The sequence below is a fragment of the Hyla sarda genome, chromosome 4 (assembly GCF_029499605.1).
Source record: "Hyla sarda isolate aHylSar1 chromosome 4, aHylSar1.hap1, whole genome shotgun sequence".
Taxonomy (NCBI): domain Eukaryota; kingdom Metazoa; phylum Chordata; class Amphibia; order Anura; family Hylidae; genus Hyla; species Hyla sarda.
Genome location: NC_079192.1, coordinates 60,856,716 through 60,877,880, shown reverse-complemented (window position 1 = coordinate 60,877,880; position 21,165 = coordinate 60,856,716). Strand labels below are relative to the sequence as shown.

The following is a 21,165-nucleotide window of genomic DNA, read 5'->3' as shown; positions in this document are numbered from 1 at the left end:
CCAATCCTCCAACTCCCAAAATGTTTCACCATGTACTATACTAGTGTTTCCCAACCAGAGCGCCTCCAGCTGTTGCAAAACTACAACTCCCAGCATGCCCGGACAGCCAACGGCTGTCCGGGCATGCTGGGGGTTGTAGTTTTGCAACAGCTGGAGGCACCCCTGGTTGGGAAACACTGACCTATACTATATACTACTAAATAGTCCAACATGCTGGGAGTTGTAGTTTTGCAACACCTGGAGGCACCCCTGGTTGGGAAACACGGACCTATACTATATACTACTAAATAGTCCAACATGCTGGGAGTTGTAGTTTTGCAACAGCTGGAGGCACCCCTGGTTGGGAAACACTGACCTATACTATATACTACTGTATAGTCCAACATGCTTGTAGTTTTGCAACAGCTGGAGGCACCCCTGGTTGGGAAACAGTGACCTATACTATATACTACTATATAGTCCAACATGCTGGGAGTTATAGTTTTGCAACAGCTGGAGACACCCCTGGTTGGGAAACACTGACCTATACTATACTACTATATAGTCCAACTTGCTGGGAGTTGTAGTTTACATTTGGGGCAGCTGCTGTATCAGGGCATGCTGGGAGTTGTAGTTAGTAACTAACTGAAACTCCTCAATAAAAAAAGCGATCAAAAAGTCACGTCAAAACAAAAATGATACTGTCAAAAACTGCAGATCGGGGCGCAAAAAATGACCCTCATACAGCCCTGTATAAGGAGAAATAAAAAAATTGTAGGGGTCAGAGTAGGACATAATTTTTCCCGCATATGTGTATCTTGTGAGGTCACTCATATATAATTAATTATGCAAATTAGCAAGAAAGGTGGCAACCCTAGCCCCCACCTACGTGCTATATATATGACCTTTGCCTGGGTACTCTTCCCATCCCTTTGGTCTATGCCCCTGACTGGACGCCAATATTAGACAGAATGGAAAGAGTTAGTGAGTCCACTCTACTGCAGGTCTCTAGCGTCAGAACCTTCGCTAACTTACTGATTTTTCGCGTTCCTGATGAAAACGGCGACAATTGTCTCTTCTTGGATGAGACTAATTGGGTGCAGGAAGTAATTAGCCTTTTGTTCCTGGACTGAATCAGTAAGGAGTCAGCACTGAACAAAATGGCGGCACGGTATAAAAATAGCCTATTAACTTTGCCGCGTCTGTCCTAAGAGGGTACAGGTAAATGATGTCTATCTGCAGGCAGATGGCGAGGTGACCCCTCTGGCCCTGAAGATGGAGAGAAAAAGCTTCAACTTAATGCTGGGGATTCAAATATATCTGAATATCAAATCACTGTGATACATCCTAAAAAAAACTATGTATTATTAAAGGAGGAAATCAAATTCTATTAAAGGGTTACTCCAATGGAATTATTATTTTTTATATTTTTTTTTATCAAGTCGTGCCAGAAAGTTAAAGAGATTTGTAAATTACCTCTATAAAAAAATAATAATAATCTTAATCCTTCCAGTACTTATCAGCTGCTGTATGCTCCACAGGAAGTTCTTTTCTTTTTTGAATTTCCTTTCTGTCTGACAGCTCTGTCCATTTTAGGAACTTTCCAGAGCAGGATACGTTTTCTATGGGGATTTGCTCCTACTCTGGACAGTTCCTAAAAATGGACAGAGGTGTCAGCAGACACCACTGTGGTCAGGCAGAAAGGAAATTCAAAAAAGAAAAGAACTTCCTGTAGATCATAACAGCAGCTGATAAGTACTGGAAGGATTAAGATTTCTTTAATAGAAGTAATTGACAAATCTTTCACAGGAGGTTTTAAAATTGATAGTGGATCCGGCACGTCACCCAGTCAGAGGCCATATGCCCAGCAGAGGTGAGTAAAATGAGTGTTAGGGTCCCATCCGAAATGAGGCCACCTCCACGTGGTGGATGTGGGAACACATTTTGATCACAAAAGTGCACTAAGAGCCTCCATTTTTTTGACTAAGAGTGCTGCTGCGACCTTCTTTTTTGTATACTTTGTATTTGCCGCAGCAGCGGGCACCTGCGTATTAGGTAGTTGTGCTGGCTATGTTTCTTTTTGTTTTTGCTAATTTATAAATCTGTTTAACTTCCTGGCACTAGTTGATGAAAAAAAAAAAAATTTCCAGTGGAGTACCCCTTTAAAGGGGTACTCCACCCCTAGACATCTTATCCCCTATCCAAAGGATAGGGGATAAGATGTCTGATTGCGGGGGTCCCGCCGCTGGGGACCCCACAATATAGCATGCGGCACCCACCTGTTTCTGGTCAGGAAGCGCTGGAGGGTCTGGGGTCCCGACCTCGGAAACGGAAGTTCGTGACATCACGACTCCGCCCCCGTGTGACGTCACGCCCCGTCCCCTCAATGCAAGTCTATGGGAGGGGGCGTGACGGCCGTCACGCCCCCTCCCATAGACTTGCATTGAGGGGACGGGGCGTGACGTCACACGGGGGGCAGAGTCATGACATCAAGAACTTGCCGCATGCTATATTGTGGGGGTCCCCAGTGGCGGGACCCCCGCGATCAGACATCTTATCCCCTATCCTTTGGATAGGGGATAAGATGTCTAGGGGCGGAGTACCCCTTTTAAGACAACCCTTCCTGGGCCGGGAGATCATGGTGGAGATGAAAGGGTTACAGAATCCCAATCTGCCCGCTTTGGGTAATCTAGTTCACTCAGAAGTCTAAATTATAGGAAATTAGAATTCAAAGTTAAAGTGTTAGAGTGAGATAAACAGGTAGTATCCTGGGAAAAGCAGAACATATGGCCGTCCTAAGGAGGAGATGCGTTCATCTGTTCTGATTTCGTTATTTTTTTTTTTCTCCTCCACTTTTGCATTGCAGAATGTTAAATGAGTACGAGGAGACCTCACTCATTGCCTACAGGCTTTCTACAAATCCATGCAGGACACCCAAGTAAGGGACACAGAAGGTTATACGTTATTTATGGATGTAGGGTGTGTCGCGGGAAACCCTGTTCAGATGACTTTTTAGGCCGCGTTAATATTTGATGAGAATGTAAGATGGTGATTGACTTGGAGGTTGTGACATTTTATTGTGTCATTGTCATCCCTAATCCATCACCGATGTTACCAGGTCTACTACCCATGATGGAATAATAGGTCAATGCACAAAGTAGTCGCGGGTAGATTATCTGACAAACAGATTCAACCGCCTATCCAGGTCTTCCAAACATGGTGGCTTCTTGGTAACATTTCACGCGGAGAAAGAGGTTGCCTACAGTAGAAGATGAGTAGCCTTAGGATAGGTTCACACTACGGAATTTCCGCCTACAATTCCGCTTTGAAATTGCAGCCAGAGATTCCGCTTACTAAAATGTATAGTGTAGTGAATGGGTTTTCCGTTCACAAACTCACACTTCGGAATTCGGGAAGCGGAATTTGTGAACGGGAAAACCGCTTGAAAATTTCCGCCTGAAAAATGGCGTAGCTCTTACTTCAGGAGGAATTACGAACGGAACACATTGCAGTCTATTGGAGACTGCTGTGTCCGCGCAGTCCTAGTGCTGACTGATTCGGTCGGCACTGGCCGCACTCAGGATCTCCGGGCGGAAGATTCCGCAGTGTGAACCTAGCCTTAGGGGTCTATTCACACGGCAGAATTTTCGCTTGCAGAATGCTGCCTCAAATTAAAGCCCATAGACTTCTATGGGATTCCGCATTCCCATTCCCACTTCTGAATTTCCGCTTGCGGAATGCTGCCTCAAATTAAAGCCCATAGACTTCTATGGGATTCCGCATTCCCATTCCCACTTCTGAATTTCCGCTTGCGGAATGCCGCCTCAAATTAAAGCCCATAGACTTCTATGGGATTCCGCATTCCCATTCCCACTTCTGAATTTCCGCTTGCGGAATGCCGCCTCAAATTAAAGCCCATAGACTTCTATGGGATTCCGCACTCCCATTCACACTTCTGAATTTCCGCTTGCGGAATTCCGCAAGTGGAAATTCAGAAGTGTAAATGGGAGTGCAGAATCCCATAGAAGTCTATGGGCTTTAATTTGAGGTGGAATTCCGCAAGCAGAAATTCTGCCATGTGAATAGACCCTTAGGCTGGGTTCACACTGTGGAATTTCTATCCAGAATTTCTACCGGAGATCAAGCCGGCGGCACTAGGACCGCGCGGACTGCATTGCCGTCCCCATAGACGTCAATGCATTTCTGAGCAGATCTCCCAAAAGATCCACCCAGAAATGCATTTCTGTCGATGGGGACGGCAATGCAATCCGTGCGGTCTTAGTGCCGCTGGCTAAGTCTCCGGCAGAAATTCTGCCCAAAGATTCCTTAGTGTGAACCCAGCCTTACTCACCCTCTTCCTACACCAGTTATTCACAGCTTTTTCCATGGAGAACCCATGCAATTTATTTTCCCATCCCAAGCAACTACAACTAACCCATCTCTACCGGTCACCTGACATTTCTTGATGTTTCCGTCATGCGGAGAATCACAACCACGTTTCATGGAACCACAATGTTCAACTAAATCCAACTTGGGGAACAATAACCTAGATTTTTCCAGCTTCCCCCATTCCCTAAAGACAAACATGGGTTGGTGGGTTGATTGGTTGGAAGATCAGATCTCGAGCTTTTGGTGAGGAAAAATTGAGTCAATCTTACCTGCACATGACCTCATGAGTGAGTAGAACACGGCACATCTCTGGATTCTTGTTCTGTCCCTCGTATGCTATAGGCTGTGGGAAATTGAGAATAGATATAGGATTACACACTAAACTCTACTATGTCAAAGGCCCTGGCTATATGCGAGACAGAACTATAGTCAATTCTTCAGTCTCTGCCCATCCTTATAGTATCCCATCTCAAATTGTACTATAAGTATACACACATGCCCATATAAAATGATTAAAGGGGTTATCCAGGAAAAAACTTTTTGGAATCAACTGGCTCCAGAAAGTTAAACAGATTTGTAAATGACTTTTATTAAAAAATCTTAATCCTTTCAGTACTTATGAGCTGCTGAAGTTGAGTTATTCTTTTCTGTCTAAGTGCTCTCTGTTGACACCTGTCTCGGGAACCGCCCAGTTTAGAAGCAAATCCCCATAGCAAACCTTTTCTACTCTGTGCAGTTCCCAAGAGAAGCAGAGATGTCAGCAGAGAGCACTGTTGCCAGACAGAAAAGAACAACCCAACTTCTGCAGCTGATAATTATTGAAAGGATTAAGGTTTTTTAATAGAAGTAATTTACAAATCTGTTTAACTTTCTGGAGCCAGTTGATATATATATATATATATATATATATATATATATATATATATATATATATATACATATATATATATATATATATATATATATAAGTTTTTTCCTGGAATACCCCTTTTACTTATAGAAATAATGGTTATATAATAGGAGATGATCAGCATTTCCCTATTGGCTATTATTCAGAATGGTGTAGACCAACTCAATGGGGGTCCACCACTGGGTCACCTATATGTAGAGGACCCTTATGGGAAGACCAAATGATCAACCAGACAATGGCCTTTCAGTAGCCACGATGGTACCTACCTGTTTTGTTACTGAATCAATGAGCCTCACAAAAAGATCCTGTTCGGTCCGGACACCTTAGAAGACAAAATAGATAGTGAGGAGCAGAAAAATTGCGCCTGCAAAGTGTTTACAAGCCCTATTGTCTATATCAGTGGTCTCCAACCTGCGGACCTCCAGATGTTGCAAAACTACAACTCCCAGCATGCCCGGGCATGCTGGGAGTTGTAGTTTTGCAACATCTGGAGGTCCGCAGGTTGAAGACCACTGGTCTATATAGAAGGAAAACGTATTGCGGTTCTCTATGATACTGATACTGGTACTTTGAGAGACCATCGTATGTCGATTTGATCATATGTCGGGGCCATCGCATGTCGGGGGGGGGGGGGGGGTTACTGTAGTTGTTTAGCTTTTCGGGATTATGGTAGAGCCCCGTGACAGCTCTCTGAGCTAAAGAAATATTGTAAAATGTTATGCAAGACTGAGAAAAGATCAAGACTACTAGTGTTGGGCCTGAATATTCCCATTTCCAATTTTTATTGCGAATTCGCGAATATATTCGCTATATATTCGAAATGACGAATATTTTTTTTTTTTTTTCACAGAACACATCACAGTGATCATCATCCCTCCCTGCTTCCAGCTTGTGGTCTAAAGAACGCTCCAATACTAGTTACTGTGTGAGACTGAGGAGTGCGAATATTGCGCATATTCCTTCTTTTAGCTTGTGGGCCAATGAGAATGATGCAAATACACTTGTCAGAGGTTATCAACAACACCCCTAGCAACCAATAGTAATGTTTCCCACCCCTTCACTATATATGATTCCTCCCAGCAGCGTTTTTTTTTTTTTTGCAGTTTCATGTACGATTACGCGAATAAGCAATGAATACGCAAATGCACAACGAATATAATGAATACGCCAAATTCGCGAATATAGGGCGAATATTTGACCATATATTCGCAAAATATCACAAATTCGAATATGGCCAATGCCGCTCATCACTAAAGACTACTAAATTTTTTCATTTTAACAGAATGATCAATCCAGCTCTGCTACATCTGCTTCCTACTTGCAAGAATACGTTTTTTTTTTTTCCCCCAACTTTTCCATAAAGAAGAGCATTAAATACTCTGGTCTATTTCTGCTGTGTAGCAGTGAAACTCCGGGAAATTTGCAGATGAGTGTTATTGATATGGGTCATTATAAGAAAGTTTTTCCAAACCAGGGGGCCTCCAGCTGTTGCAAAACTTCAACTACAACAGCATGCCCGGACAGCCAAAGGCTAGGAGTTGTAGTTTTGCAACAGCTGGAGGCACCCTGGTCGAGGAACACTGGCTTAGACAATACTAGGGTCTTTTCTTGCATATGTCTCAACTTTACACTAGACCACTGCAGAATAAGATGGTGCAATATAAATAATAAACAAATAAATAAATACATAAATAAATACATAAATAAATCAATACATTAATAAATCAATACATCAATAAATATATAAATAAATGAAGCTTAATGTAAAATACAAATTATATATATATATATATATATATATATATTATTTAAAAAAAATATAAAGTATCATGAATAAAATAATATCATTTTATGACACCCCTAAAGATGCATTTGCTTTCATCTTGTCTGTATCGGTGTATACGGGGAGTTTTTCTTTTGCAACAGCTGGAGACACCCTGATTGGGAAACGCAGGTATTGGAAACATGATCATATGATGTCCGTTTTGTGACATACTTGGAAAAAGTGCATAGGAAGATGGCATTACTCTACCTGTGCATAGTCTATGTGCAGAGTTATAAAACACCTCTGCTAGAATCCTTAAAGGGATGCTCCGGTGGAAAACATTATTCTTTTTTTTTTTTATTAACTGGTGTCAAAAAGTTAAACAGAATTGCAAATGACTTCTATTAAAAAATATTTACCCTTCTAGTGCTTTTTAGCAGCTGTATGCTACAGAGAAAATTCTTTTTTTTTTTTTATTCTTTTTTGTCTTGTTCACAGTGCTCTCTGCTGACACCTCTGTCCGTATCTGGAACTGTCCAGAGCAGCATAGGTTTGCTATGAGGATTTTCTCCTGCTCTGGTCAGTTCCTGATACAGGCATCAGGTGTCAGCAGAGAGCACTGTGGACAAGACAAAAAAGAAATTTGAAAAAGAATTTCCTCTGTAGCATACAGCTGCTAATAAGTACTGGAAGGGTAAAGATTTTTTAATAGAAGTAATTTACAAATCTGTTTAACTTTCTGGCACCAGTTGATTTAAAAAAAAAAAAAAGGTTTTCCACTGGAGCATCCCTTTAAGGCAGTGTCTCCCAACCGGGGTGCCTCCAGCTGTTGCAAAACTAAAACTCCGGGTATGCTGGGAGTTATAGTTTTGCAACAGCTGGAGGCACCCTGGTTGGAAAACACTGCCTTAAAGGGGTATTCCAGGAAAAACTTATTTTTATACATCAACTGGCTCCAGAAAGTTAAACAGATTTGTAAATTACTTCTATTAAAAAATCTTAATCCTTTTAGTACTTATGAGCTTCTGAAGTTAAGGTTGTTCTTTTCTGTCTAAGTCCTCTCTGATGACATGTGTCTCGGGAAACGGCCAGTTTAGAAGAGGTTTGCTATGGGGATTTGCTTCTAAACTGAGAGCAATTAGACAGAAAAGAACAACCTTAACTTCAGAAGCTCATAAGTACTGAAAGGATTAAGATTTTTTAATAGAAGTAATTTACAAATCTGTTTAACTTTCTGGAGCCAGTTGATATATAAAAAAAAAGTTTTTTCCTGGATAACCCCTTTAACCTCTTCAGGACGCAGGGCGTATCCATACGCCCTGCATCCCGAGTCCTTAAGGATGCAGGGCGTATGGATACGCCCGTGGGAATTCCGGCCCCTGCCGCTAGCCGGTTGGGGACCGGATCGGGATGCCTACTGAAATCATTCAGCAGGCACCCCGGCACATCGTCCAGGGGGGTCCTGAGACCCCCCCATGTCGGCGATCGGAGTAAATCGCATGTCAATTCAGACATGCGATTTTCTCCAATTCCGGGCTGATCGGGTCTCTGGTGACCCGATCACCCGGAAAATAGGGCTGATCGGAGTTGTCAGTGACCTAATGGATAGGAGTGAGGTCGCAGAGCTGCGATCTCCTCCTATCCCCTGCCATTAGTCAGAACGGAGTTCTGACCAATGGCAGCGCAGGACAGGGGGTTGCCATGGCAACCTCCCGTTCTGCCTGCCCCTGGATGTCGAGGGGATCGTGGGAAGAAGATGGAGGCCGTACCTGCAGGAGAAGATGCCTGGGGACCCGGGATCTTCACTTGAGACTGCTGGATACTGGATCAGGTAGGGAATAGACGGTGGGGCGGGAGGGGGGGGGAATTGAAAGTGAAAGTAAAACGATCTTTACTGTGGCAACCACTAGGAAGGCCAAACTGCAACTCCCAGCATGCCCATACAGCCAAAGGCTGTCTGGGCATGCTGGAAGTTGTAGTTTTGCAACATCTGGAGGGTCAGAGTTTGGAGACCACTGTTACAGTGGTGCCCAAACGGTAGCCCTCCAGATGTTGCCAAACTACAACTCTCAGCATGCCTGGACTGCCCAGGCATGCTGGGAGTTGTAGTTCTGTAACATCTGTCCCTTCAGATTTAGCAATTTTCATGATTTCTTTTTGAAAATTGCTGCTCTACTTTGAAGCCCTCTAATTTTTTCAAAAAGCAAAAATATGTCCATTTTATGATGCCAACATAAAGCGGACATATTGTATTGGTGAATAAAAATAAAATTTATTGGGAATATCCATTTTCTTTACAAGCAGAGAGCTTCAAAGTTAGAAAAATGCAAAATTTTCTAAATTTTCATGAAATTTTGGGATTTTTCACCAAAAAAGGGTGCAAGTAACGCCGAAAATTTACTACCAAAATAAAGTAGAATATGTCATGAAAAAACAATCCCAGAATCAGGTTATCAATTCGTAAAGTGACGGTGGTCAGAATTGCGAAAAAGGGCTCAGTCCATAAGGTGCAAAAGGGCTGCGTCCTTAAGGGGTTAAGGTTTTTTTTTTATTTCTCCTTATCTCTACTCTGCAATGCTACATTTTTAACAGAAGCGGCGCTGTGCATAGCTGATACATAGGTACATACATACGTAGGACGCATCACGCGAACAGGACTCACCGTTACTATAGAGAAGTTGCAGTCGGTAATGGGTGCCATTGTTGGTTTTCTCAGTGCTCATTTCCTTTGAAATAAAATGGATACACAGTATGCAAATGATAGTGTGCAGTATGTATATTCATATAAATGTCCTAATACAAGAACGTCTATTACTCATTAGTCATGTATTATCAGTGCAGAATCAGTAGTCAATAATCAATATTTCATGGTAAATGAGTCCCTTGTACTTCGCCATTATCAATAGTAGAGGATACTAGATCACGGATCAATATGCCATAGATCACAATGAATAGGGTCCAATTACTAGGGATATATAATAGATAACAGCTGTCACATAGGACCAGCCATATACTCTATGATTACCCAGGACCATAGGGAATCCAGGTAGGCCAGAGACAGCGGCTGGATATATAGGGTTATTGTAAGTGCCTATAATGTAAAAGCCAGCGCCTCAATGAAAACCACATGGACAACAGTGAAAGCATTCTTACAGTTAACACAAAGACAGCATTCACCCTATACAGCGTACATCACTGAGCTAACTGTAAAGTGACGTAAAGAGTATGTGAACTGTATTATTGAAGCCGCCCTGCACTTAATACAACATATAGTTCCTTACAAACTATAGCCAAGACTAAGCTTCCATTGCTGCTTTCTATAGTGGTGTATGAAGTCATTCTATCACATACAGAACTTAATATACGATCATAAGTCAGCTCTTTAGTATAGAGTATAGACCATGATGGACTCACATACCAATATAGTAATATAAAATATGCCTTCATGATATACTAACCATCTATAATTATTAACTCATATACAGTTAACCAGCACATATAGTTCTCTATAAACTCTCAAGACATTTACTTTGTATCAGAAGTAGCAATCTGGACTCCTATAAAGTCAGCCATATACTCTAACATCACACATGACACTCTACAGACCTTCAGACTATCCTACACTCCATACAACGTGCAGCTATCTAAGAACTCTTAGACAGTCCTACTCTCTATACCTCATACAACCCTCTATAAACTCATAGACCATCCTACTCTCTATACCTCATACAACCCTCTATAAACTCATAGACCATCCTACTCTCTATACTATATACAACCCTCTATAGACCCATAGACCATCCTACTCTCTACACCACATACATCTATCTATAAACTCATAGACCATCCTACTCTCTATACTATATACAACCCTCTATAGACCCATAGACCATCCTACTCTCTATACCTCATACAACCCTCTATAAACTCATAGACCATCCTACTCTCTATACTATATACAACCTTCTATAGACCCATAGACCATCCTACTCTCTACACCACATACATCTACCAATAAACTCATAGACCATTCTACTCTCTATACCACATACATCTATCTATATACTTATTGATCATACTACTCTCTATACCACATACATCTATCTATAAACTCATAGACCATCCTACTCTCTATACCACATACATCTCTCTATAAACTCATAGACCATCCTACTCTCTATACCACATACATCTATCTATAAACTTATAGACAATCCTACTCTCTATACCACATACATCTATCTATAAACTCATAGACCATTCTACTCTCTATACCACATACATCTATCTATAAACTTATAGACAATCCTACTCTCTATACCACATACATCTATCTATAAACTCATAGACCATTCTACTCTCTATACCACATACATCTATCTATAAACTCATAGACCATCCTACTCCCTATACTACATACATCTCTCTATAAACTCATAGACCATCCTACTCTCTATACCACATACATCTCTAACTCATAGACCATCCTACTCTCTATACCACATACATCTCTAACTCATAGACCATCCTACTCTCTATACCACATACAACTCTCTATAGACTCATAGACCATCCTACTCTCTATACCACATACATCTCTCTATAGACTCATAGACCATCCTACTTTCTATACCACATACATCTCTCTATAGACTCATAGACCATCCTACTCTCTATACCACATACAACTCTCTATAGACTCATAGACCATCCTACTCTCTATACCACATACATCTCTCTATAGACTCATAGACCATCCTACTTTCTATATCACATACATCTCTCTATAGACTCATAGACTATCCTACTTTCTATACCACATACATCTCTCTATAGACTTATAGACCATCCTACTCTCTATACCACATACATCTCTCTATAGACTCATAGACCATCCTACTTTCTATATCACATACATCCATCTATAAACTTATTGACCATCCTACTCTCTATACCACATACATCTCTATTTAGACTCATAGACCATCCTACTCTCTATACCACATACATCTCTCTATAGACTCATAGACCATCCTACTCTCTATATCACATACATCTCTCTATAGACTCATAGACCATCCTACTCTCTATACCAAATACATCTCTCTGTAGACTCATAGACCATCCTACTCTCTACACCACATACATCTCTCTATAAACTCATAGACCATCCTACTCTCTATACCACATACATCTCTCTTTATACTTATTGATCATATTATTCTCTATACTACATACTGCCCTCTATAAACTCATAGACAGCCCTTCCTCTCTTTATACCACATACATCTCTATTTAGACTCATAGACCATCCTACTCTCTATACCACATACATCTCTATTTAGACTCATAGACCATCCTACTCTCTATACCACATACATCTCTCTATAAACTCATAGACCATCCTACTCTCTATATGACATACATCTCTCTATAGACTCATAGACCATCCTACTCTCTATACCACATACATCTCTCTATAAACTCATAGACCATCCTACTCTCTATATGACATACATCTCTCTATAGACTCATAGACCATCCTACTCTCTATACCACATACATCTCTCTATAGACTCATAGACCATCCTACTCTCTATATCACATACATCTCTCTATAGACTCATAGACCATCCTACTCTCTATACCATATACAACTCTCTATAGACTCATAGACCATCCTACTCTCTATACCACATACATCTCTCTATAGACTCATAGACCATCCTACTCTCTATATCACATACATCTCTCTATAGACTCATAGACCATCCTACTCTCTATACCACATACATCTCTCTATAGACTCATAGACCATCCTACTCTCTATACCACATACATCTCTCTATAGACTCATAGACCATCCTACTTTCTATATCTCATACATCTCTCTATAGACTCATAGACCATCCTACTTTCTATATCACATACATCTCTCTATAGACTCATAGACCATCCTACTTTCTATATCTCATACATCTCTCTATAGACTCATAGACCATCCTACTTTCTATATCACATACATCTCTCTATAGACTCATAGACCATCCTACTTTCTATACCACATACATCTCTCTATAGACTCATAGACCATCCTACTCTCTATATCTCATACAACTCTCTATACCATATCCAGCTCACTATAGACCTACAGACATCCTACTCTCTATAGTCTCTAGTGTAGATTTGCAGACCCCCCTACTACTCATGCTAAATACAGCTTTCTATAGACTGTTTATATAATTTAGACCATCCTACATCCAGACTCTTCGAAAAATAGACTCAATCGCAGACTCAATCATGTAAAGCAATATTAAGAATGATATTAATAATATACCCCACATAACTCTCTACATTTACATAGACAGCTCTTCAGTCTATATGGCCTAGCCCTCTAAAGATGAGAGCCCACACTGTACAGCCTGGGGACCTTATATATTTAACATATATATGGGGTCAAATATCAGACACAGAACCTCCTTTCAATCATAAATACACATATGGCTTTCAAGGTGGCAGAGGGTTGGGTAGTACCTTCTATCAGTATGCCCTGTCTAATCTGTAATGGTAACATTGAGTTCACTCTAAGGATGATTAAAGGGGTATTTCAGGAAAACGCCAGTTGAATATATATATATATATATATATATATATATATATATATATATATCAACTGGCTCCAGAAAGTTAAACAGATTTGTAAATTACTTCTATAAAAAAAAAAAATTAATCCTTCCAATAATTATCAGCTGCTGAAGTTGAGTTGTTCTTTTCTGTCTGACAACAGTGCTCTCTGCTGACATCTCTACTTGTCTCGGGAAATGCACTGAGTAGAAGAGGTTTGCTATGGGGATTTGCTTCTACTCTGGACAGTTCCTGAGACAGGTGTCATCAGAGAGCACTTAGACAGAAAAGAACAACTCAACTTCAGCAGCTCATAAGTACTGAAATAATTAAGATTTTTTTTTTAATTAATAGAAGTAATTTACAAATCTGTTTAACTTTCTGGAGCCAGTTGATTATATATATATAAAAAAAGTTTGTTTTCCTGGATAACTCCTTTAAGGACAGTGGTCTCAAACTGTGGCCCTCCAGATGTTGCAAAACTTCAACTCCCAGCATGCGCGGACAGCCATCGGCTGTCCGGGCATGCTGGGAGTTTAAGTTTTGCAATATCTGGAGGGACACAGTTTGAGACCACTGATTTAGGACTTTTGACTCAGCTTGTCTTATTTTGTGCCACATGACAAATACATAAACAGTATATGATACAATATAAACCCACCTTATCATTCTCCACAAAGTCCACGAAGGTGGTCCGCTCGATCTCTATGGGTTGTCCCTGCCGGTCATACAGCGCCAACACAAAGTGGAAAAAGTTGGATTTCCGTAAATTGGAAGGGGGTTGTTTTTCAAAATGTGCCCGGGACACCGCGACCCCACTGAAAAGGACAAATATATGTTATGGATGTATCGTAGATTCTGCAGAACTGTCACTCTGTAGTCCAGTGTCTCCCAACCAGGGTGCCTCCAGCTGTTGCAAAACTACAACTTCCAGCATGCCCGGACAGCCTTTGGCTGTCCGGGCATGCTGGGAGTTGTAGTTTTGCAACAGCTGGAGGCACCCTGGTTAGGAAACACTGCTGTATACTGTATATTTTTATATGCTTCTTGGATTTTAATGTAACCATGACCAGGTTAAAGCCTATAATAAATTAGAGACATGGGATGAATGAACTATTTCTGGATATATACTTGTATTATAGCATACTGCACAACCTACACATTAAATGTACTGCTATATAACACAACTAAACATTGTAAACATGGAATATATATATATATATATATATATATATATATATATATATATATATAAATTATGCTGTGTGAGACACTGTCTATAATACATAACTTCATGTATAGAAATCTATATTAACATGTAACAATACATTAGTTGTGACTGAAGGTGCACTGCGCAAATGTCACTTCACTACTAGGGTAACAATCTGCAGCTGAACTATGACCCACCTGTGGGTACCATTATGTGTTATATATTATACATACTGCTAATCCACTACAAAGCATATCTATATCTGCAATTATACACAGCACAACTCCAAGGGGCTTACACATATGCTGAGATATATTTTACACCGCCATCCCACCGCAGGAGATATCCATGAGTTATACTGTGTGTTTTTAATGCTGCATATTGTAAGAGATTTGGTTTAATATTGGATATTTGGCCCAACTGGCCTTTCACTGCAACCAATATATGTGTATTATTTGAGAAATATAATGTAAATTATGTAAAAAAAATATTGTCTTACTGCAGTAGATGTCTGTATGTAAGAGAGGGTCTGTTATATTGTTTACTGCAAGCAGCACAGGTATATGTTATGTTTGCAAATAGATAGATAGATAGATAGATATGAGATAGATAGATAGATAGATAGATATGAGATAGATAGATAGATAGATAGATAGATAGATATGAGATAGATAGATAGATAGATAGATAGATAGATATGAGATATAGATATGAGAGAGAGAGATATGAGATAGCTAGATAGATATGAGAGAGATAGATAGATAGATAGATAGATAGATAGATAGATAGATATGAGATAGATGGATAGATATGAGATAGATAGATATGAGATAGATGGATAGATATGAGATAGATAGATAGATAGATAGATAGATAGATAGATAGATAGATAGATAGATAGATAGATAGATAGGAGATAGATAGATATGAGATAGATAGATATGAGATAGATAGATAGATATGAGATAGATAGATATGAGATAGATAGATATGAGATAGATAGATATGAGATAGATAGATAGATAGATAGATAGATAGATAGATAGATAGATATGAGATAGATAGATAGATATGAGATATATAGATAGAGAGATAGATAGATAGATTGATAGATAGATATGAGATAGATAGATATGAGATAGATAGATATGAGATAAATAGATATGAGAGAGATAGATAGATAGATAGATAGATAGATAGATAGATGATATTCAAAGCAGGCACAGCAGCACTCCAATTAGTGAAAAAGTAGTGGCTTGTATTCACCAAAAAATGAACAGCTAGATAGATATGAGATAGATATGAGATAGATGGATATGAGATAGATATGAAATAGATAGATAGATAGATATGAGATAGATAGATATGAGATAGATAGATACAAGATAGACAGATAGAAATGAGATAGATAGATAGATAGATATGAGATAGATAGATATGAGATAGATAGATAGATAGATAGATAGATAGATAGATAGATAGATAGATAGATAGATGGATATGAGATAGATAGATACAAGATAGATAGATGGATATGAGATAGATAGATACAAGATAGATAGATAGATATGAGATAGATATATAGATAGATAGATAGATAGATAGATAGATAGAGATGAGACAGATAGATAGATATGAGATAGATAGATATGAGATAGATAGAAAGATAGATATGAGATAGATAGATAGATAGATAGATAGATAATGTAGAAAAACAGCAGCACTCCAAGGTATGCGTGAATAATGTGTGGCTTTATTTACCAAAACATCAGAAGTTGCCCACGTTTCAGCCTTCTCACAAGGCTTTGGTGAATAAAGCCACACATTGTTCAGCATACCTTGGAGTGCTGCTGTTTTTCTACATATATTTTGGGGCTTGGGACCGAGTCAACCAGCTAGCACCACCTTCAACCATGCTGTGCTGCCCGCTTTCTTTTCATAGATAGATAGATGATAGATAGATAGATAGATAGATGATAGATAGATAGATAGATAGATAGATAGATAGATACACACCAGGGGGTTCTAGACTACTGTATGTACTAAACCATCCTACAAAGTGAGGGCTAGGGGGATACCTTCCCTGTAAGGTTCCATCCAAAATGTTATGTACAGAAGCACTATGGGTACAGGAGAGGCCGCCCTGGTGATGTTACTGATGATGAACTCGGTTTCCCCATATCTCTACACTTTCCTGATGTGCGGCATTGTGCCCCCCAGAAGTGTGCACAGGGCCTGGAGATCACAGCGCTGCAGGTCAGGGCACTGCTTCATCTCTGCTGCTCTGTGCCAGGGTGATGTACATGAGCCGCAGCTACATAGGCACTATACTGCACTGTACACAGCCCAGAGTATACAGCTACATAGGCACTATACTGCACTGTACACAGCCCAGAGTATACAGCTACATAGGCACTATACTGCACTGTACACAGCCCAGAGTATACAGCTACATAGGCACTATACTGCACTGTACACAGCCCAGAGTATACAGCTACATAGGCACTATACTGCACTGTACACAGCCCAGAGTATACAGCTACATAGGCACTATACTGCACTGTACACAGCCCAGAGTATACAGCTACATAGGCACTATACTGCACTGTACACTGCCCAGAGTACACAGCTGCAGAGCCACTATACTGCACTGTACACTGCCCTAGGTACACAGCTACAGAGCCACTATACTGCACTGTACACTGCCCAGAGTACACAGCTGCAGAGCCACTATACTGCACTGTACACTGCCCTAGGTACACAGCTACAGAGCCACTATACTGCACTGTACACAGCCCGGAGTACAGAGCCACTATACTGCACTGTACACTGCCCTGAGTACACAGCTACAGAGCCACTATACTGCACTGTACACTGCCCGGAGTACACAGCTGCAGAGCCACTATACTGCACTGTACACTGCCCGGAGTACACAGCTGCAGAGCCACTATACTGCACTGTACACTGCCCGGAGTACAGAGCCACTATACTGCACTGTACACTGCCCGGAGTACACAGCTACAGAGCCACTATACTGCACTGTACACTGCCCGGAGTACACAGCTACAGAGCCACTATACTGCACTGCACACTGCCCGGAGTACACAGCTACAGAGCCACTATACTGCACTGTACACTGCCCGGAGTACACAGCTACAGAGCCACTATACTGCACTGTACACTGCCCGGAGTACACAGCTGCAGAGCCACTATACTGCACTGTACACTGCCCGGAGTACAGAGCCACTATACTGCACTGTACACTGCCCGGAGTACACAGCTACAGAGCCACTATACTGCACTGTACACTGCCCGGAGTACAGAGCCACTATACTGCACTGTACACTGCCCGGAGTACACAGCTACAGAGCCACTATACTGCACTGAACACTGCCCAGAGTACAGAGCCACTATACTGCACTGTACACAGCCCGGAGTACAGAGCCACTATACTGCACTGTACACTGCCCGGAGTACACAGCTGCAGAGCCACTATACTGCACTGTACACTGCCCGGAGTACACAGCTGCAGAGCCACTATACTGCACTGTACACTGCCCGGAGTACACAGCTGCAGAGCCACTATACTGCACTGTACACTGCCCGGAGTACACAGCTGCAGAGCCACTATACTGCACTGTACACTCACACAATATGTATCAGGTTAGGGATCTATTTATTTACACTGTTTGTACTGACAGCTCCTCCAGCTGATCACTATAGAATATACTGTATATCCGGAGAACACACGGAAAACTCCTCTCTGCTACATCCCTGGCAGCTATATCTAGAGGTATTCATATCTACCTTAGTACTATGTGCAGAAAAGGATGATAGATAGATAGATAGATAGATAGATAGATAGATAGATATGAGATAGATATGAGATAGATAGATAGATATAGATATGAGATAGATAGATATGACATAGATAGATAGATGTGAGATAGATAGATAGATTATAGATATATAAATAGATATGAGATAGATAGATAGATGTGAGATAGATAGATGATAGATAGATAGATAAATAGATATGAGATAGATAGATATAGATATGAGATAGATAGATATGAGATAGATAGATAGATAGATGTGAGATAAATAGATGATAGATAGATAGATAAATAGATATGAGATAGATAGATATGAGATAGATAGATATGAGCTAGCTAGATAGATAGATAGATAAATAGATATGAGATAGATATGAGATAGATATATAGATAGATATGAGATAGATAGATAGATAGATAGATATAGATATGAGATAGATAGATATGAGATAGATAGATAGATAGATAGATATGAGATAGATAGATATAGATATGAGATAGATAGATATAGATATGAGATAGATAGATAGATATGAGATATGAGATAGATAGATATGAGATAGATAGAGAGATAGATAGATATGAGATAAATAGATAGATATGAGATTGATAGATATGAGATAGATAGATAGATAGATATGAGATAGATAGATAGATAGATAGATAGATAGATAGATATGAGATAGATAGATAGATAGATAGATAGATATGAGATAGATAGATAGATAGATATGAGATAGATAGATAGATAGATTTGAGATAGATAGATAGATAGATAGATAGATATGAGATAGATAGATAGATAGATATGAGATAGATAGATAGATAGATAGATATGAGATAGATAGATAGATAGATAGATAGATATGAGATATATAGATAGATAGATAGATAGATAGATAGATAGATAGATATGAGATATATCGATAGATAGATATGAGATAAATAGATATGAGATATATAGATAGATATGAGATATATAGATAGATAGATAGATAGATAGATAGATATGAGATATATAGATATGAGATAGATAGATAGATAGATATGAGATAGATATGATAGATAGATAGATAGATAGATAGATAGATATGAGATAGATAGATAGATATGAGATATATAGAAAGATAGATAGATATATATGAGATATATAGATAGATAGATAGATAGATAGATAGATAGTTTCTATGAATCTTCCCCGATGTCTGCGCTCTCCGAGTCTTCCGTACAGACTATTTGTCCTCTTCCCACATACAGGATAATATGCCGCAGCCTCATATACACTATATATATATTACTTATATATAAACACACAGGACACTGTAATAACACTGCACCATGGAATACAATAAGAATATAGGAACAGTAACGGGACTATATAGAAACTAGGAAAACTTCTAATCCTACAGGTTATCTTCTAAGGGGACTATGTTGTAAGTAAAAGCAGCATTAATATTCTGATACAGAGAATAATAATATATATAGAAGAATAACGTCCTGTACACATGATAACAATGACCTGATTGTAATAATATCATGAAGGGCCACACACTAATATATCTGTAATATTCATATATAAAGTAGTGATATATAATACTTGTTACACTATCCAGATAATACCAACATTCTAACCCATAATAATAATATCATTAACTGATTCTAATCGGAATATAATAGTAATTTATAATAATATTATACAACCCATATCCTGACACATATTGTGACTAAACACACGGATTCACAATATTAATGAAATATTCTGGTTATAATACCATAATATAATACGTAATATTTATATAATAATTCCTAGTTCCTTCATTTCATTGCTAATGGGTAATAATATTAATAAAATAAACACGTAAAGTAATATTATTACAATGTATCCCTGTGATCTCCTGAAATACAGTATATTGAGGATATTGGGAAAGATGTGAAATAATTCTCTATTATAATTTCTAGGACATTGTGATGTAGACAGTGATCTCTGTATTTATGTATAATCGGCTTCTATTATGGATTGAATACATTAGAATTATCGCTTATAAAATAAGAAGTTTCTAATGTTACAGTGGCCGACACTTCTATACATATGGATGACATAATATTATATAGTAAATTATATAAACATAAATTAGATACACTTTGTTGCTATCACTTAGTATATAGTACAATAACTTTATATCCGGAGGTGCGAATATACTGTAAATATTATGCGACATTAGTAAGAATATAAAGAAAGTTTTAGGTCTAAAATAAGTTCAAGAAGACATGAAAATCCACTGGTAAATATAAATAGATGGGTCAATGGGGATTTATTTTTCCTGCAGTCCTATGTAAAATTACAGATATATAAATACATTATAAACATCACCATGAGTTGTGTCGGATCTGTTATGTCTGTGTTTACATGCGAGATAGATAGATAGATATGAGATAAATAGATAGATAGATG

At 39.2% G+C, this 21,165-nt stretch overlaps 1 protein-coding gene across 4 annotated transcripts in view; it reads right to left on the bottom strand.

Moving 5' to 3' along the window:
* EBF2 (EBF transcription factor 2) overlaps positions 1-21,165 on the bottom strand; it is a 253,479-nt gene that overhangs the window by 89,233 nt on the left and 143,081 nt on the right. For all 4 annotated transcript variants that reach the window (XM_056571139.1, XM_056571137.1, XM_056571138.1 and 1 more), the window contains 4 exons: positions 14,329-14,485; positions 9,706-9,769; positions 5,545-5,600; positions 4,638-4,711 (listed from right to left, as the gene is read on the bottom strand). In XM_056571139.1, the coding sequence (XP_056427114.1) occupies positions 4,638-4,711; positions 5,545-5,600; positions 9,706-9,769; positions 14,329-14,485 (351 nt within the window). The remainder of the gene's footprint in view (positions 1-4,637; positions 4,712-5,544; positions 5,601-9,705; positions 9,770-14,328; positions 14,486-21,165) is intronic.